The following is a 21,282-nucleotide window of genomic DNA, read 5'->3' on the forward strand; positions in this document are numbered from 1 at the left end:
GAAGCACACCGCAAAGGTAGTAAAGTATGGTCTCGGCAATAAAAAATTTAGAATATATGAGTGGCCTGTGCAAAACCCAGATCTGAAACCAATAGAAAATTTATGGAATGATATAAAGTTCAAAATAGCAAGCAAAAAATTCAAAAATTTTGATGATTTATGGGCTGGAATTGAGGAGCCTTGGTATTCAATCCCAAAGGAACGATATCAAGAACTGGTGGACAGCATGCAGCAAAGATGTGAACGGGTGCTTAAAAATGATGGATATAGTACAAAATACTAACGAAATTAACAATTTTTTGCATTTTTTTAATAATTTTTATAAATTTTTGTACCTTTTTTTCGTCTTTTTTTTGGCGATAATAAAATATTTATTGTTTTAGTGTTATAGTTATATTAAAGTGAATAATTTTTAAAATAAAACGCATTCCTCTTTAAATCCGTAAATGATAAACCTAAGGAATAAATAAATGTTTTCTTATTTTATGACCAAGTGTGCTATTTATGTGTCCATGGCTGTATGTCTGCATAATACTTTTAGTAGTGAATGCTTTCGGCAATCGCTAAATTTTTGCGTTGGTTCAATTTTAAAAGTTAAAAGCATAAAAACAGTCTATTATATATTATTTTTTACTGAAAAATCCAACCTTTCCCCCACACAGATTATAAGCTTTTATGAACAATTATCTAAAACACTAATCAATAAAACAAATTTTTTTAGAAACCTTCGAAAATATGTCTTTGATTGAATCATTATAAATTCAAATACTACAAACACATAATAAATTTAACTTCTTTCTAACATACGAATTGTCAAGTGTGACGATATTTTGCCTTTAACAAGATTTTGACACTTCTCATTTACAATACGAACAACATTTACCACGCTTTCGAGCCTAAACCGCAAGCTTTGTTTTATTATTCATACAGTCATTTAGAAATGTATTTAATTTTTACGCCCATCACTTCCGTCGAGCTGCTCTCATTTTTTCAATTTTTTATTCGAAAACACTTCAAAACGCCGAACAATGCATCAAAAGTCAACAAATTTATGTATTTCCATATAGACAGTATATACATATATGTATGTGTATGTGCAAACTTGTAAATTTATGTACATAAATTTGACTGACGGTGAGCTTTGGTCTATGACAATTGTCTGCATTATTTTGCCACAAGGTTGTCAATCCTTTGTTTTGGAGGCAGTTTTATTTAGCAAATTGTTGTTCTTGTTTTAATTTTTCTTGACAGTCAGCTGTTGGCTCTGTCAGTTAGCTATTGTTTGCCTGTGTTGCCTTTTCAAATTGAGTTGTGACATTATTTTATGTAAATTGTTTGCACCTTTTTTTGGCTGACTCTGTGCACTGTGAGTGAATACGAGTATATGGGGTGCACTATGCACGTGAGAAAGTACTCGCATGGTGTATGACAGCTGCTGCAATCAGATAAATGTCATGCTGAAGAAAATATGTGAGAATCTGCGTTTTTCGTAGAATACATGAAACTATAGCTAGGGAGTGTGCGTTTGTAAGCTCGTATATACGTACTTGTATATATGTATGTGGTAGAAGCTTGGAAGAGCGCGTGAAAACGCAAGTGTTATTTAATTAAGTTTGATTAGGTTGTGTTGTATGTGGGCAAAAAATAGTAAGACTTTGTTCATAATTTTAAAATTCATAATTTACTCTTTAAAATCTTTGTCGTCTCTCTCAAAATAATCCCCTTGGACCCAATAGACTTGTACCAATGTTTTTTCCATGGATTCAGGCTATCGGACAGTTGAATCAAGTGAAAGAACACATTGTAACCCGGGAGCTGTACTAATCCTCTTTGATTTGATTGGGTTAAACGAAGTGTGATAATAACAGGAAATTGCACAATGGACTAAGAGTCGTAGTGCAAACCTCAAAATTTAATTTATCTATCTATTTTGTACTTAATAAAGAGAATACTTATTTGTTTTTGAAAAATAAATAATAGATAATATTAATTATTAATTTTCATTTCACGAAAAATATTTTTTTCAATTTTAAAAATATATAAGAATATTCATTTGTTGTTAATTCTTCTACTCTGCTTTAAGAATATTAGATCTTCTTGAAAAGCATGGAAGCCCAAAAAAATAGAATTAAGACGGAATACTAAATACAAGGTAACCCTAAAAATCCCGATCCCGATCATCCGTCAATTTATCAACAAATAAATCACCATGTTTTAAATAATTTTTTTACTCTTCTCCATCACTGCTTTTATAGCTCAAAGCTAACACACAAAATAAATTAAAACTGTCTGCCTCACTCACCTTTACATTTGGCTGCTGCAACTGCAAGAATGTGGCTATTCCATTGCGCACACGATTCTTGACGCCGCGCACCGTGCCCTTCGACGAACGTATAGTCGAAGTGGCCGAACCGCAACGTATATCCTTGTAGCCGGCAAAGGCATCGTCGTGCAAACTCTTCGTTTCGTATTCGGAGAGACTTTCAAGATCGCCACCGCCCAAACTGGCCGAACCACCACCAACACTACCACCATTAATACCACCAAGACCGCCAGTTATGTCGAAACTACGGAAATTTTCATGTTCCCGCACATGGAAATTGTAATATTTATCTGCCTCATATTTGCGCGGCATCGAGTTCATTTTCGTATCAACGAACGTACCGTTATCCGCGTTTAAAACGAACGTTTTATTCGGCAGCGACGCGCGTTTATTGCTGTGACTATTATTAACGGTTATATTATTACCGTTACGTTCCTTTAAGAATTGCTTATGCTCCACATTAATATAATCCTGCTCGTTTTTGTCAATTGGCGTAGCAGGCGTTGTCACATCACCCTCACCATCCGCATCACTGCCACCATCAGCGCTGGCAGCACTGCCAGCATCACCATATTTCGCCTCGAAATCATTGGTGGGAAACTTGCGATCGCGTATATCGCGCAACAAGGAGTCCGGCAGAAAAGAGCCCAACATTTTGACGCAAGCCAAGGATGCGGCGTTGCCCGTCGATTTGTGCGCTGTTGGCGAAACCGACGATTGCCGTATGAATTCGGTGGAGTGCAGTGAATCACAACTCAGCGAGGACGATTCACTCTCCTCGCTATCGGTGAAACTGCCAGCGCGTGCGTGGTCACCATTCGTATGCGACTTCGTAGTGCCGTTTGTCAAGTCCAACGCTGACTTCTTGGCGCTGCCATTTAGACGTATTTTGGTCGCTTTCATGTGCAATTCCATTTTGGGTGCGCTACCGTTAACACCATTCTGTGTGACAGCGTTGAGTTTCTCGAGTGTGCCGAGAAACTTGTTCTGTGTGGTTGGTGCGCCGGGTGTTACATTACCATTACTCTCCAGATCGCTACCTGTGCCGCTGTCTAGTGTGTCGCAAGGTGAGAATTGACCACTGGATATAACATAGTACATATACGAAGGATGTGTGACATTTAAATCGGTAATGCTTGTATTCGACGTAGCGTTCGTGTTGTTCGCGTGACCGTTACCATTAATATTGGCATTACCGTTACCGTTACTGTTGCCGTTACCGTTTGCGATTGTGATCGCGCCTAACAAGTTTGTTGCAGCATTACCGCCCGACGACACGGTTACCGCGCCCGTATTGAGAATCATTGATGTCGTCGTCGACGTTGCCAATGTGGCCGCTGTAGGCGTTGTAGCTGCAGGCTTTTGCACCATTTTCTGTACGTGGTGGCTCTTGTTGTATTCGTTCGCGTATAATTCGTTCGCACTTTCACCCGTCGGTGTTGCCTGAGTGGAGTCAATTATTTGCACTGGAGCACTTTGTTGTGTTAATTCTTTAATTTGATCTTTTGCTGGGGCGTACTGTTGCTGGGGCTTATCTTGCACTTGTGCCTCGTTAAGGGTCACTACCGACACTTGTTTGTCATTCTTTTCATGCACTTCGTTCGGTTTTATTTGTATCTTCAACACATGTAATTTCGGTTCTAATTGCGTATTCAAATTCGTTTCTTTTTGATTTGTTGTTATTGGTTCAACACTGCGCCTGCGTGTGGCTGCGTCTGTTTCGGTCAGTGCACTTCCACAATCTGCTCTCGTTGCCGTTAGTAGACTATTCACGCCGATCGCATTCGAATTCGCGTTCACGTCTGCACTTTCCAGCTGCTCTTGGACATCTGTATTGCAGAGACTATGGCCAGCCGCATGGCGATCGCGTTCGCTAACGTTCATCGCATTCGTACAGATATAATGTTCAAACGCGTTTTGACCATTTCCAATAGCACTAGTCACACAACTTTCGTCGCGATATATATTAGACGTCGCAGTCGGCGCAACAAGTGAACCAACTTGATCAGCATGCTGCTGATCGGCATGAACGTCGTTAGCGCCGCGCTCATCATTATCGGCATGCTGATCATGTGCATCATCATCAGCAGCATGATTATCAGCTTTGTTGTTGTCATTTTGCTCATCGCCATTGCACTTAATGATCATCGAGCCGCGCTGACCATTAACATTCGCTTGTGCTGTCGGTTTCGTGTGCACAGTATTGTTGTTGCTGCTCGGCTGCTCATTTTGACCATTTGTGTGCGCCATAACAACACCTGCGGCCGCCACATTTCTATTTACTTGCGATTTTCCAACATCACTTCCAACACCGTTAGCTAAACGGCCGTCGTCGTTTCCATTCGTTTCGTGCACGTCTTCGTTGCTCACAACGCCGCCATCGCTGCGTTCGGTTTGACCATTATTGGCTTTTCCTCTTTCACTCACCACTTTCAACAGCAAGTGTGGAAAAGTTGGCACCGCCGTGGATGTTGTTATTTTCTGCTTGATTGTGGCGTAACTAGTTTTCTGGTCACTCTCGTACTCACCACTCTGTATGCGATACGAGTGACGTCGCCCATCATCGTCGTTCAACGTTTGCTCATTATTTGCTTTGACAAAAACATCATCATTATTGTGGTTATCATTATTGTTGTTGTAATTATTATCTATACCGTTAACACCAATACGTGTTGTTGTTGTTGTTGCCACTAATTTACTTGGCTGCGGCTGCAGCTTGGTGAGCACTGTTCTAGTTACCGCCGTTGATGGTGTTGGTGCCATTTGTGTTTTCGTTGTTGTTGTATTTTGATAGATGGTGATCTTGGCCGCTTCGGTCATATGTGTTGTTGGTCTCAATGTTTCTTTCTGACAATTGTTGACTGCGTGTGGTTGTTGTTTTTGTATTGTTGTTGGTGTTGTTGTTGCTGTATTCTGGTCAATTAGTATGGAGATGCCACGCGTTGTTGGCGTATTCGTGTTTATAACAGTTTTCGTTGCCATTATTGTTGTTGCGCCGCTTTGTAGGTTGGCTCTAATAGCTTAAAATGTGATTACTAAAAATTGCTTGTGATTACTGCGCAGCTGATTACTTCTTTTGCGCTTCGGCTTTTGCCTCGTTTTTCTTGGTCTTGCACTATTTTCCTCACTTCGCGCTTCACCGCGTTATTGTTGATCTTCGCTCAAGCTCCGTTCTCTTGGCGCACTTATACATACAGACGCGAATCTTCCTCCGCTTCTTCGCTCTTCCGTCTTCGTTATTGCTCCGTTTGCAACACCTCGCCTCGCTTTTTGCCTGATTTGCAGCGCGCACTTTGTTCTTTTCCAAAGCAAATGTGATCTTCCAAAGCTTCGCTTTTGTTTCTATGGCTTTTGTCTGCAGTTTCTTTGTTTTCGTTTTCTTTTTTTTCGATCTCACTGCAGCGTGATTTGCAGTTATGCAATTTGTGGCGTGTAATATAATCGCTGTAACTCCCTAACAGTAGTTACTGGCACTGGGTGTACACTCAATGGTCTCTGGGCACTTGTCGGCGTTTACACGTTTCTACATGCACTTCCTGATTTGATGTCTTTATAATTTTCTTTTGTTGTCTTCATTGCACTTATTGTCATGCAGTCGCTGCAAGTAATCCCTTTGCTTAGTCGTTATTTTAATGAAACTTAATTTTTTTCACTCGAAGTGTTTTATCGCATTTTTTTTTTTTGCATTAAAATTGCAATTGCAGCAGCAAAATTGCGCATTACTTTTAATTTTTCTATATTGTTTATTTCTTTATTTTCACTGCTCCTTTTACTGGCAAGCATTCACTCGTATATTTTTCAGACGTTTTTGTGTGAAAATTGCACTCCGTTTGAAGTTGAGTATTTCTCGTTGTCGTAACTGTAAATAAAAAAAAAAAAATACAAAATTTAATGATGGAAACGATTCTTTTAAAATTCATATAATTTGCAAATTTTTTAAATTGTCTATATATGAGTATAACATATTACTTACAGGCTTCATACATACTCGTATCTTTTATATTTTCAATTAATTTTGAGTTTGAAATTAGATGGCAACGCTATTTTTTTAAATTATGCTAATCTACTTGCTTACATACATACACATATAAAATATTTTTATACTTTGAACTGGGTATATTAAGTTGGCCGCGAACAATACCTCGCCTGTGGGGATATCTCTCGGAGTGATGAAAAATGATTGCGCCTTTGTCGACCTTCTGGATGAATGACACTTAACCTAGGTGGTCAATTTGTTCAAATATTTCCTGTTCCCATGATCGGATGGCATCTTACCAGCGCAACTTGTTGGCACCTATCTATGCGAACACCATTACACTAGGTTACATACCGGTGGCCTGGAGACGAGTCAGAGTTACGTTCATCCCGAAGGCTGGTAGGGGCTCCCACGTTACGCCCATCAGCTTCTCATCTTTCGTACTAAAAACTCTGGAGAGATTGATGCACTGGTATATAAGAGGCGCATTTCGAGGGACTATCTATCAGGAGCGCAACATGCTTATTGTAAAGGCGAGTCAGTGTCATGGCTTGACGAAGCCATTGGATTTCGCTGTTGGGACCTTATTTGATATTGAGGAAGCTTTCAATAATGTCCTGCCGGAAAAAGACTTTACGGCTTTGGACGGTCTAGGGGTTGAATCAAACCTCAAACACCTCCGTCCATCGTACAACGTCTTCCAGGACGTTAACGACCACTTTAAAAGCTTGATGATCATGGCTGCCGGGTGATTGCCTATGGAGATGATGTAGCACTTATGGCCAAAGGAAAGTTCCTGAGTACCATGTACGCGGATATAGTGAAATATCTAGAGCTCATCATAGATAGGAAACTTTTATGGAAGCGGAATATCGAAGAATGAGTAAAAAATTTATAGATTGTCTAATACTGTTGTAGAGCAGACATTGGCAAAAGGTGGGGTCTCTTACCGAAAATGAACTTCTGGCTTTATGACACCATAGTCAAGCCCATTATATTCAACGGAGTCGTTATGTGGTGGATTGCTCTAGAAAAGATTACACTTGCAAAAAAACTCGAGAGCATTCAACGGGCAGCGCTCATCAGTACGTGTGGTGCACTAAGGTCCACTCCACCCATCACATTTAACCCATACTTGCACATAGTGCCCATAGACATTGTCGGACGGTGTATGGCTACGAAAGTTGCTATCAGACTCAGAGAATCTGGGTTATTAAAAGAATACGTATCTAAACACTCGGATATCCTCACACACTTTGACTTCTTATCAGGTCACTTGGATCATGGAGTCATTAAACCGAACTATAGCAGTTCCTTTTTTGTCCATTTACTGACGAGGGAGTTCTGGGAGGAAAGAAGCCGTGTCAAGAGCTATTTATGAACTCCAGGTCTATCGACTCCAGACTTCCTGAATACTCCTTCAGTTCTTGAAATATTGATCTGATATTTTGCACTCGCGTTTTTCTTCGCTAATAACGGACCAGTATGGCAAACAGCTGTCATACAAATTGAACTAACGCAATCAAAGGCTTTCATGGAAAACGTTTTGAGTTGACGAAATATCCGAAGATATCCAATGCCCAAATAGTCCAATGTCCGCAGAAATTGCGTATTTTCTAGAATGTTTTTGGTTTCGATCGTCCAGTTTTTATAGCAGAAATGTATTAAAGTGGTCCGGTATCGTCAATTCCGACAAACCAGCAAATTGTGGGAGTTGTCAAAAAAAATTCGGATCATAATTTTGATTTCGTTAGGAAGGTTTTAGCATCTGTTGGAAATCTATAGAGAAATTTATTTTATATTTTTATACCCAGCTTTTTAGGGATATGTTTCGATGTAATAGATTTAGAGAACTACTACATAGGCTAAAATTATTTGTCCTCCCCATTTGGCCTAATTTTAGTCACGGATGCTCGTTAATATGGTTTGCTGATTGATTTATATTCGAGACGGTCAATGAGAATAATTCCACAAAAGCCACAAAAATTTGTAGCTCAAACCTTGCCTGGGGAATGTTGTGTTTTCGAGAGTTTTCAAATTCGTCTCACTTTCAGCAGGCAATAACATTTCGTCGAGGATCGAAGTTATAGATTTAGGCAGTAGAGAGTCATCTCTGATAGATCTAAGGTTCACCGGCTATATTAATAATTAAATTGCTTCAAGCTGCTTTCTACGATAGCAGCAAAGGCATTCAGCGTTAAATATGAGTTTTCCATAAAAAATAACAGTATGATAATAAATTGAATATGATTGAATTAAAAGCGCTCAAAAATAGTGTGCAAATCGCGAAAAACAATCTTAATAACCAATAAATTATAGACGCAATAAGCAGAAGCTGCTCGAACCGGTAAGACTTGCCTTTAAAAATACCAAACAATTTAGAAATGTACATAACTTTAAGTCAGCAGATAATTTGCTGATGAGCACCAATCCACGGAGAAACAATTGTCATGCTAATGAGCCAAAACTCGGACGTAACCAAGCCAGTTGGGTTTCTCAGCAAATGCATAAATAATAATCTAATGATTTGCTTAAGAATAACAATAGACGAAAGATCATGGTGAACTTGTTGTCTGTTTCTTGTTTCCTAGTAGATATCTACATATCTGTATAGATCGGCACACTTGTGAGCAAAATTATACTATATGAATATCTGAAAATTTTGTTAGAAATAATGATTTTCAGATCATATTTTTTAATACAGAAAAGATAGCATACAACTTTTATTTCATTTTCGTAATTCACATTATTTTCTATATGCCACTTATGCACTTTATCAAAGAGTGATCCATTTCGCGGTTGCTACTGTTTTAAAGATAAAACACAGAAACTTCAAATTTAAAGGGGAATGTTTATTATCATTCGAGAAAACATTCTTTGGCATTTATTTTTTGAAGAGTATCTCTTTCAAATGTTGGCCGCGGCTACGTCTCAGAAGGTCTATCTGTTGAGCCCCTTTTTCGATGACTCGCCCCAAGTGCGAAAATTTTGCTTGTTCATATGTCCATTGGGTCAGAAATGGGCCTCATAGCAGAAAATTTGACTCGAACATGTCGGATCTTCTTGAAACATTTCAAGAGCCCATCAAACGAAGTGATGTCGCTTGGGAAGGTCGAGCGGCTTTAGTTCTTGCACAAGCTGTATTTTGTACGGTTCAATTTAAGATCTCGACGCCAAGTCGTTCCATTCGCCGTATTGACTCTCCACGGCATAACACCAGGAGATGGTGAACCTGATGCTTTAATCGATGACGATGGAGCAGACGTTCCATCAGTCGACCATGAAGAAGTTCGAATATCAATTACTTACAAAGCGGTGCAGACCGATGATTTACCGGTCGAACTATTCAAATACGGATGCAAAGAACTGATAATGAACATGCATCAGCTTCTTTTTAGAATATGGTCGGACAAAATCATGCCCTACGATTGGAATTTAAGTGTGCTTTGCCCAATCCACAAAATATGCGCCAATTACCGTGGGATAATAAGTCTCCTCTACATCGCATATATGGTTCTATCGAGCATACTGTGCGAAAGATTAGAGCCGGACTTCCACAAATTGTGGGCTTTATTAGTATGGCTTCAGGCCTGCCTGGAAAATAAACAACTGACCAGATATTCATCGTCCGCCAAATTTTGGAACATACGCGTGAAAAGGTTGTCGATACATACTCGTACCACCTCTTCGTCGATTTTAAAACTGTTTTTGACAGCATACGAGGTTTCAGACAACGCTACTCCCTATCGTGTGAGAAAATAATTCGAGCTGCAGATCTGAATAGATAAATTCGTCTATCTTGGAACCAGTATTAACACCAACAACAACAAGAAGCCTCGAAATCCAACGCTGCTACTTCGGACTGAGCAGGCATTTAAGAAGTAAAATCCTCTCTCGACAAACAAATACCAAATTCTACAAGTCACTGATCATCCTCGTCCTGCTATATGGTGCAGAGGCATGGACGATAACAACATCTAATGAGTCGCCCTTAAGAGTTTTCGAGAGAAAGGTTCTAAGAAAGATGTATAATCTTTGCGCGTTGGCCCCGGTGAATATCGCACTCGTTGGAACTATGAGCTGTACGATATATACGACAACATTGCCATATTTTAGCGAATTAAGCGACAACGACTACGCTGGCTAGGCCAAGTAATCCGAATGGACGAAAACACTCCAGCTCAGCAGAGGAAGAGAATGACCTGCACTCCGTTGAAGACCAGGTGGAGAAGAATCTGGTTGCACTTGTAATTTCCAATTGGCGCCAAACAGCGAAAAGGAAGAACGACTGGTGTAGACTCGGTTGTAACCGTGTTACAGACTATATGTATTTACATAGTCAGTTTGTTATATGTATGTAATTCGAAATAAATATAAATACTTAAATAAAACACAATGATATATAACATGAAATTTTATAGCGTTATGCTATTTTTCTGTACACAACTGTACATAACATAAACATATTTATTCATATTTTTTTTATTTTATTTTTAGTTTTTTAACAATTTCGTTTCAACCTGAAGACACAATTTTGCGCATTTACTTTTCAGAGAATGCCAAACCCGTGTCTCTGACAAACTGGATTTCCTAGCCACTTTACTATTTATAACTTCTTCACATTGGTTTGTTCTTACAAAATCGTTAAAATGAATGTTAACTGTTACTGAGGTGCCTTTGTATACACATATATCACATACATATATTTACACATTTCAGTTTTACTTTTTAATTTTACGGCAATTTCAGTACCTAAACTTAACTAGCCGTAATTGCTGGTGAGCAACAAAATAAATGGGTTTAAGACCAATTAGAAGTTAAAAACACAAAAAAATATATATAAAAAGCAAAAGTTCAATGAAAAAAGCTATAAAAAGTCACGCCGCTCAGTGGGTTAAAGAGTTGTACTTTTGATATTATTTTGCAATTACAAATATCAACACAAAAACACTGCAGCCGCCTCAGCAAGTGTTATTACAATAAAAATAAAACATTAAAAGCAAAACAAAAAAAAATTAAAAATAAAAACAAACGTGAATTCGAGACAACATTTGCATTTTTTTATTATTGATGAGCTTGCAGGCAGGTTGGTGAAATGAGAACTCATGGTGGCAACAGCTAAACCGGTATATACTCGCACATACATACATACACACAAACAGGCAGACAACTTTATAGTCAGGCCGGTTACGATATAAAACAAACCAAAGTCAAGTAAAACTCTTAAAGTTAAACACGCCACGACAAGGCTGCCCGCCAGTCGTCCTTACAGCGCTCTGACTGCACTTGGTCATTAAAAAATTATGACAATTTTTTGTTTCGCATTTAGTTCACTATGCATTTTTCAAGTACATTAAAGACACCTGCAAGCAAGTATTTTCAGTGTTATGGGAACAAAAGGAAAGGAAAGGGAAAAAATCGCGTTTTTGTCTCCAACTGCATATTCAGAGCAAATTAAACAGGATTTTATACCTTTTATTCTCAAAGAAGCCTTTCCAACAGGAAGTAAATGAGACAATAAGTATAAACAAACTTTAATGAGGGGTCAGCGAAATGTTCAAGAAAATGTTCACTTTGATGCAGATTGTGACTAGAAGTCCATCCACCGGGATGAATGCCAGGATTCTACTATAAACTCCACACCAAATTTGCGCTCTTTATATATACCCACTGTAGTAAATGCCACAAGGACCTGTCAGTCTCAGTCCTTGTCCGTCCATTGCACTTCTTGGACGGCGGTGCTGTAAGCCTTTATTTTTATGAGGACTTCAACCAGCTTGGCAGCGACATCCTCCCGCTTAAGGGACCGGACATTCTAGGTGCATGCTCTTAATTCATATTTCTTAACACGTTTGCAGGGGTCGTCATCAAAAGGGGGGTCACTTACACGAGGCCGTAAGTTTTCCTTTTCATTGGTAGTGTTTTTTGCGTGGCGGGTTCCAAACCCACCGCACCACCCTGGGGAGGGATGGTTCGCCTGCTCACTTTTGGTCGCCTGCAAAGGTATGTTCTTTGGCTACCCAGAGGATACTTGGTCTAAGACCGGAAGTCGTGAGCTGCTTGAGCCATATGTACAAAAAATCAGTTTTTGGACACTTACAAGTGAATGCCACTCAGCGAACTTTCCTTACTTTCGTTAAATTCTATACATGACTCCATCCTCCTTTACAAATCTAAAAAAAAATCGCCTTTTTTAGGATGTCAAACAAGGTGTCCCTTTAAACATCTAGAAGCCGAAGGACAACTTTTCGATAAAAAAGCTGGTAGATCAATTGGAAGGGTCTTCGCAGAACTCATTAGATTACTAGCTTTCACTGCTTAGAGAATACTTCGATCCTTTTTCCTCCTTTGTGCACATTTTATCAAGAGGCCTAGAGGGCAGATGCTGTACGTGTAGGGAAGAATGATTAATCAAACTAGTTCTTAACATTATCTGCTACCATTTATAAATTTATAAAAAAAAGTCACTCTATTATTTCTTTAATAATAATGTGACTAGAAGAAGGTTTGGGTTAATTTCTATTACGAGTAGAAACCAGCCAGCTGACCTGCTGACTTGGAAACCAAGAACAAAAATATGAATTTACATACAGTGTATAGTTCGACTGACCACTTTGCAAGTGAGGAATTTACGGCAAATCAACACAACTAAGGATAACATTACAGAAGAAAATGCTATCAAAGATTTAGATTTAGATTCAAAGATTTGAAAATCTATCATTAGTTCTCAAACTATCATTGTTCGCTATCAAAGTATTCGTTACTTTAATACACGTTTTATATAAATAGATTTCAACTCTAATTTAAAAAAAAAATTCACTTATTGTCATAAATATTTGATCCATTATACCAACAGAGAAATTCCCACAGTGTAATTGCTTATTATTGTGAGTAATTGTCACTAATAAGTCGCTAATAATTGTTATTAGTGACTATAAACGATTTGCTCCAAATTATGATTGTTTTTTGTTTTTGATACAACGCGGTAACTTCCGCTCTACAAAAGCCATTATTTTATGAAATTCTTTTTTAGCAAATGGCGATAAAAGTGGATATAGCTATTAACTCTTTGTATTTATCTACATACACTTAAACATCAGGAATTTTCCAATTAACACACGTTCGTAAATATATTGCGTTTTTACTGAATAAACCGCGTGGGAATTTGTCCAGTTAGCATACATACATAGATATTGTTTATGCCAATGTCTTTTCGCATATTCTCACGAAAATTTTGTAGATTTCAGTACATTTATCAATATGAGTATCAGTTATCCTGACACAATTACGTTAATTACGGCGTTGCATTGAATTGCATATACGAGGGCTGCTATATTTATTTCTGGCCTTCGCAACACTAAGTGTTGCCAGGTGCAATCTGACATTTCCATTGGAAAGTTTGACATTTTTTAGCATAACATCACTCAGAACGTTTTGTCATTTAATCGTGAATTGCTTTATTTACAGGGAATTAAAAAATTCATCTTGGCCAAAAAATGGAATTAACTCGTGAACATTTTCGTGCGATCATCTTTCACAACTTTCGACGTGGATTATCACGACAAGAGTGCATCGATGGACTAAAATCTTTGTATGGCTATGAAGCACCATCCTATAGCACTGTGAAAAACTGTTACAACGAATTCAATCGTGGCCGACACTCGCTCAAAGACGAATTCCGTGAAGGTCGTCCAAAAACAGCCGTTGTGCCATCACAACATAGATGCCGTACGTGAACTGATAATGCAAGACCGTCATGTAACATACCTTCAGATAGAGGCATGCCTATGCATTTCTCCCACCAGCATACATTCGATATTGCATGAACACCTGGCCGTAAAAAAGGTTTGTTCTCGTTGGATCCCGCACAATTTGACAATCGCTCAAAAAAAGGCTCGTGTGGATTGGTGTAAAGAAATGCTGAAAAAATACGATCGCGGTGCTTCAAAAGACGTTTATAAGATCGTCACAGGTGACGAATCATGGATCTTCCAAGACGAGTCATTGTGCACCATGACAATGCGAGCTCTCACACATCGGCTCAAACCAGCGCCTTTTTGACCGGCCAAAACGTCGAATTGATGGGTCATCCGCCGTACAGCCCTGACTTGGCACCCAATGACTTCTTTTTATTCCCACACATCAAGAAAATAATGCGTGGTCAACGATTTTCGTCGCCAGAAGATGCTGTTGAAGCATTCAAAAACCATGTTTTGGAGGTGTCTCAATCGGAGTGGAAAAAGTGCTTCGAAAATTGGTTTGAGCGCATGCAAAAGTGTATAAATCTTGATGGAGAATATTTTGAAAAACCATAAAACCATTTTCGTTGATAAATATTCCTATTTTCATTATTAGGCCAGATATTTATATAGCAGCCCTCGTAATATTAATAAATATATAGATATTTATGCATGTATGCTAGAAAAAAAAATTCTGTTAAACTTACTGTTAGAACCTAGTGATGGCATATAATAATATATATAGTATATATTATACATAATTATATACATATCTTTGAATTGACACAAACTTTTTCTATAAGAAATCAGATTTTCTCCGTGCAACTTTAATAAAGTCAACCTTTACAAAAAAATCGCTACCACCATAGTTGGGTCTACGCAACCTAAATGGATATTTAGGCATCAATATTTCCTTTATTCACTGTGTACATGAAGCACTTGAATTTGAGAATTGATGTGAAAGAAATTGACGAAAATTGTTTGACTCTAGTTATGGGACTCGTGTCACACGTGTGAATGAGAAAAGAGTCCCCGTGTGAACGTTGTCTAAACAAAAAACGCCGCAATTTATCACCACAAATAAATGTATGAAATACTGCATAAGATTACAGTGGAATGTGGAAATATACAACTATGACGTGATAGTGTCAAGTTACGGTTGCATTTATAACTATTTCATGGACGCTTTATACTATCAGGCTTTTTAGAGTTTAAGGGTTTAGAGCGTTTTTCCACAGCTCAGGTTTTCAATGTCGGTCTCATTGACAATTTCAAAACTACTGCACACATTCTTTTCAACACAATTGTCCATTTTTTTGCAAAATTAATTAAAATTTTTCAAAAAAATATGAGTTTAAAAAATATTTCTCGACAAGGCTACATAGTATTTTAGTCGAAAGATCGTTCCGAACTACCAGAACCGAGCAGCGTTATCAAATGTAACTATAAAACTACCAACGCTTTCCCAGCCTTCATTTGAACCCACTTAGTGGTACAAGTAACTTGAGGGCTTGCAATTTTAAAATTCTCATTAAAGGTTCATCAAAGGTTATTCTTTCTCTGAACAAACTTTTCTAGATCGCATAAATTAAATAAAACGGCTTTTAATAGTAGAAAATATTATCAAACAAACATTAGTTTAAGAAGTAGTTACCATTAAATTACATCAACAAACACAAAACTAACAAAAGCAATTTCAAAATACAATCATGTAAAAGGTAAATTAATACTTTTTTATTTTTTTTTAATTCCCATCAAATGTTATGTTATAACAACAATCCTTTTACATTCATAATATCATAAGGCACTTTTTCTGGAAATCAAGCGATTTTTTTCTTAATGTTATTGGGTAATTTCTTCGTTTTAGAAGTTTGCCTTTAAATTCGAATTATTTCCTTCGAATTTCGAAATTGAGCTCATTGAAAACACCATTATTAATTACAATATGTATGTTAGCTTATCAAATATGGCGGCGAAGAACTGATAAGGAGCATGCATCAGCTTCTTTGTAGAATATGGACAGTCGAAAACATGCTCAACAATTGGAATTTAAGTATGTCCAAACCACAAAAAGGGAGACCCCACAGTCTGCGACAACTACCGTGGGATACGTTTGCCCAACATCGCATATAAGGTTCTAATGAGTGTTTTGTGTGCAAGGTTAAAGCTCCCCGTCAACAAACTGATTGGACTTTATCGATTTGGCTTTAGGCCTGTAAAATCAACAAACGACCACCATACGTCAAATCTTGGAAAATACCCGTGAAAAGGGAATCGACACGCGCTACCTCTTCGTTCATTTCAAAGCTGGAAACTTGGTATCCCAGCAAAGCTAATACGGGTGTGAAAACTGACGTTGAGCATCACCAAAAGCCCCGTCAGTATCGGGAAGGACCTCTCCAAGCAGTCCGACACCAAACGAGGTTATAGACAGAAAGACTCCCTAAGGCGTGACTTCTTCAATCAATTTCTGGAGAAAATAAGAAGCTAAAAAGAGAAGGTCCAAATTCTATAAGAGTGTACAGCTACACTCGACAAACAAAGACCGAACTCTACAAGTCACTCACCATTCCCCTCCTGCTCTATGGTTCAGAGGCATGGACAATGACAACATCTGATAAGTCGGCGTCGCGAATTCTCGAGAGAAATGATCTGCGGAAAATTTATGGTCCTATGGCATTGCTACGTTGGCTATATCGTGTAGTCCAAATGAATGAAAAAACTTCAGCTCTGTGAGAATTCGACGCAGTACCCGCCGAGGGAAGCAGAGGAAGAGGAAGACCTCCACTCAGTTGGGAAGAGTTTACAACTGGCGCGCTGTTGTAAAATGGGCTATAACCGCGTGAGCGGTGTCTACGCCTTTAAGGAAGAAGATTTGAGCTTTTAAAAAAATGCAACCTATTTGCGTTTTCCTCTCATATCAATGTAAGTAAACACATCAAAATCGGTTCTTCGAAAAAAAAAATATTTCAAAACTTGGTCCCGTAGCCGAACGTTTCTTTTTGGGTGTTACAAACAGCGTGCTCTGTGTTCTACGCATAATCAGCGATACTTTTACAAAGTTAACCAAATGGCAGAAAACGAAATACGCTTATGGGTTTCAAAAAATCGAATTTCTTTATTGTTTTATTAAATTCTACGGCATATCTAGAATATTGTGCTCAATTTCCAGGTTGATCCGAGTAATAATTTCGAAGACACAGCCTTGAGATAGGCTAAGTGCGCCATTTTTAAACGCGTTTTTCTCGAAACTCTGTTTTTGAAGTCGGTTGACAAGATTTCTCGAGAACTACTTAACCGATCTTCATGAAATTTACAGAGGTCTTTGAGATTCAATTCTTAAAGACTTGGATGAAGGATTTTTTTTCGATTCGAACTATTGTATTTGAAAAAAAAAAAATCATTGTCGCGAAATTTTCACTTAAATATTAATTTTTATGTTATTCTGCCAAAAATCCAATTTTCAGTATTTTTTCACTCGTCCAAGTTCTAAGTAAAGTTTTCAACTAAAACACTTATTTTTTCACTTTGGATGATTCTGTAAGAAGTTCTTCTGCCAACGCGGGCGCATCTTTTTTCTGAGGAGCCACTAGATATGGCGTCGCAATGGCCGAGCTCAAAATATTTCTTTAATTTCAGAATTTCTTTGTTTGTTGTATGTATATTTCTAATCAAATTATATATGAAAAAAATTTTTTTTGAAAAAATTTTGTTTTTGTCCGAGGAAACCAATGTAACTCCAAAACACAATTTTATTTAATTTAAATTTAATATAAACTTGAAATAAACAATTTTTTTCATTTTCTTCCGTTATTTAAGATAAAATTTTCAATTTTAATCTTTAATCCGATTTTTGAAATAGGATACTTGAAAGTTACTTTTAATTAAGATTTTTGAGCTTACAAAATGAAAGGCAAATTTTAATTTAAAAGTTAGTTCAATTGTCCCTTCAATGCACTATTGGCAACCCTTATTGAAAATAGAAAAACCAATAACGGTAGAAAAACCAAAACTATAAAAACAAATGTTGAAATACACAGCAAGGAATTTTATAATAAATAAAATTTATTTTTGTTAATAAATTATTAAAATTTCTTTCAAAATTTTCCTAAAGGTTAGCCTGCTGTGACAATTCGCACTAATGTTTGTATGTATGACATTTAAATATGCTAACTCAACAACAACAAACAGGCATTTAACACACCTTCCAAAACAATTACTCAAAAAATTGCTGCCGGGCTGAAAACATCTTCAAAATAAACGCGTTGACGCTGCCATGCTAAGCGTGTTTAAGTAACAAACGTTCTCGTGAGCAAATGTGTAACTATGTACCTAACTGTATATGCGGTTGCACCTTTCTTAAGTTTTTAACAAAAAACACGTAAACAGATTTCTCACGTTTCTCTTACTTTGTAATAGTTTGTTGCTGTTTTTTCATACTTTTCTTTTACAATGCTACGCTGCTACACTTTTTACGCTTCAAATTCGCTACACAAACATTTCACCACAATTTCGTGGCGCTTAATAGACACGTTGTTGCATTTAATGATTTTTTACTCGCCACGCTTTCAAGTAACTTAAGTTTGTTTTGTTGTTTTTTTATTATTATTTTTTTTTTGTTTGTGTTTTATTTGAGTGGAAAATACATTAACTGGGTTGATTGGCACACACACATGCGCGTAAGTGCACAAAGGTTTGTTTGTGGATTCACTTCGCATGCATTAGTGAATTTTTCATATTCTCAATTTGGTGCTGCTGCTGATTTTCTTATTGTTGTTGTTGCTACTTTTGTTGCAGCTATTTATTCACTTAACTTTTTCCACTTGTTTGTCCTTTCTCTCTCTTTCTTCGCGCAGAAAAAAAATATTATTGACTTTCACGAAATGCGAATGCCAAATATACTAGCATAGCAGGCACACACACACCCATATGCGACGCAAGTAGAAGTTCCCAGTCGCAATAATAAGCGTTTTGGCTACAAAAGAAAGCCGAAAGCCGGTGTAACAACGCGGCACGGCGCTGCTGATCGGAAGTGTGTTGCTCAAGTGGCACTACTTACAGCTTATTGTGGTTGCTGATTGTTGTTGTTAGCAGTTTTGTTGTTGTTGTTGCTGGCTGTGTTGGCGGTAGTGTGACGCGCCTTGTTGCATTGCTGCAGCTTCAATTGCCGCTAGTAGAAGCACGTATGTTTGTTGCTTTTTCACTGCAAATTGTTTGCTTTTTTTGTTGTTGTTGCTGTTATTGTTCAGCAGCTTTTCGCTGTGACATTCAAGTCTGCCGTTGCAGCAAATATTAAATTTCCAGTATCATCAAGCTCACTTTACTACCCCACTTTTGTTGTTGTTTTTGTTGTTGTTTTTGGCAGGTTGGTAGACAATAGACCGCGCGGCAACCCAACGCTGTGGGTTTATAAGCAAAAACTGTAGTGTTAATGGCAAACACACACATGCGCGCGGTTTTTATTTTTATTTTTTTTTTTTTAATTATTTTTGCCTTTTTTAATTTTTATTACGATTTCAAACTGATTTTTCTACTTCAGGCTGCACAACTTAGCACAAATTCACTTGGCATAAAATTTATGGTAACGCTCTTATAACGGTCTCGTTGGTGGTAAAACGCGCGTACGCCTCATTCAGTATCACGTCGGCGACTAAAACTGCCTGCGATCAGGCATATGGCGCTTTGCCACTTGCCAACGAGCTAAGCCATCCATCCATCCACCATTCAGCAAACCGCAGAGTCAGCCGCCAAGCCGCCGAGCAGGCAAGCAGCCAAGACGTCAAAGTCAAAGCTTCAATGCGAACAGTTGCCGCGCTGTCGCTGCTGGGCTCCACCAAAAGCGCCGCGCTAAAAAGCTTTCGCTGCGATGCGACGTGCGGCGACGGCGCGCTTTCGAAAACAAGTCGAAAAAAATACAGCTGAACGGGTATTTGACGACTGGCTGGCGAAGCCGACACAGCTCGTCAGCGCACAAAAATTTTAAATAAATGTGAAAAATAGAAACGCAGTCGACGGCGTCGTCAGCGGCATTTGCGAGAATTTGCTTATGCGGCGCTGCAACTCGGGCGCGCTGTTGGCGTTCGGTGGCGCGCATGCGCTGCGCTACCGCTACCGATGCGGCTGCGCAAACGGCGCGCGCTGCTGGGCGTTTTTTGTTTTTATTTATTTCTGTTCTATTTGGTTTGTTTTGCTTCGTCGGCGTGTTGGCAAAAAGGTTTTGATTCAGTTATTTTGTTTTGTGCTGCTTGTGCTTGCGCGTTGTTGTTCTTAGCTGTTAAAGTAGTAGTTGGCACAACTTGACTTGGCGTGGAAATAAACAAAGCTGCTTACATACAAACCATACATATTTACATAACTATTTATGTTTAATGTCTACAACAATAGCCATAACCTGACATTTCTGTGTTTCGCGCATTTAACATTATAAATACTTGAAATTCTGCAACAACAACAACCTATGAAACCGGGTTTTATTTCATTTTTTGCGTTGATCAGATTTCTTGAGCTTTTGTTGTGGCCTTTTGATAATATTTGTGTGTGTACGTATGTATGTAGTATCGCTGATGAAGTATTGAAAAACGACAAGGTTGAAAGTGATTTTATTGGTCTTGTAATTTTAGACACACGAAAAAATAGTATCAACTGATTCCAATACTTATTAAGATAAATTCAAAAAAGTTGAAGGTGGCTTGGCGAAGCCGTTAAAAGTTCCTCTTCTTCTTCTTCTTCTTTACTAGTGTAGACACCGCTTACCTGGTTATAGCTGAGTTAACGACCGCGGGCCAATCAATTCTACTTTTCGCTATATGACGCCAATTCGAGATGCCAAGTGTGGCCAGATCCTTCTCCACAAGAGGTCTTCCTCATCCTCTGCTTCAAACCTCTCGATCTACAGTATTCTCTTCCATCCGGACTACATGCCCTAGTCAGCGCAGCCGCTGTCTATTGATTCTTTATTCAATGTCATGGTATATCTCGTAGGACTTATCGTCCCAACGACTGCGGAAAGCCCAGGAAACGTGTCCTTTCGACGGGGTTGGACCATAGGGAGACAGTTGTCAGATGTGTAGGGTTATCTGAGCATGCAAATAGGTGGTTAGAGTCATGCGGAGACTCGTTGCACGCTGGACATATATATTGTATGTCGAAGTCGATTCTGGATAAGTAGACGTTTATACTGCTAAAGTATTCAGTACGAAGCTACGCAAGGGTCGTTCTCGTTTCTCGCGGCAACTCCCATTCAC

At 38.3% G+C, this 21,282-nt stretch overlaps 1 protein-coding gene across 3 annotated transcripts in view; it reads right to left on the reverse strand.

Moving 5' to 3' along the window:
* LOC105225012 (uncharacterized protein DDB_G0283357) overlaps positions 1 to 19,769 on the reverse strand; it is a 93,211-nt gene extending 73,442 nt beyond the window's left edge. Inside the window, exons 1-2 of one of the 3 annotated variants that reach the window (XM_049455410.1) lie at positions 19,098 to 19,769; positions 2,303 to 6,182 (exon numbers count right to left, since the gene is read on the reverse strand). In XM_049455410.1, coding sequence (XP_049311367.1) covers positions 2,303 to 5,305 — 3,003 coding nt within the window. In that variant the 5' untranslated portion in view covers positions 5,306 to 6,182; positions 19,098 to 19,769. Of the gene's footprint in view, positions 1 to 2,302; positions 6,183 to 18,242 lie in introns of all 3 variants that reach the window. The other 2 variants (XM_049455412.1, XM_049455411.1) reach the window with 2 other exon arrangements.
* Between the last annotated feature and the right edge of the window lie 1,513 nt (positions 19,770 to 21,282).

The sequence above is a fragment of the Bactrocera dorsalis genome, chromosome 4 (assembly GCF_023373825.1).
Source record: "Bactrocera dorsalis isolate Fly_Bdor chromosome 4, ASM2337382v1, whole genome shotgun sequence".
Classification (NCBI taxonomy): domain Eukaryota; kingdom Metazoa; phylum Arthropoda; class Insecta; order Diptera; family Tephritidae; genus Bactrocera; species Bactrocera dorsalis.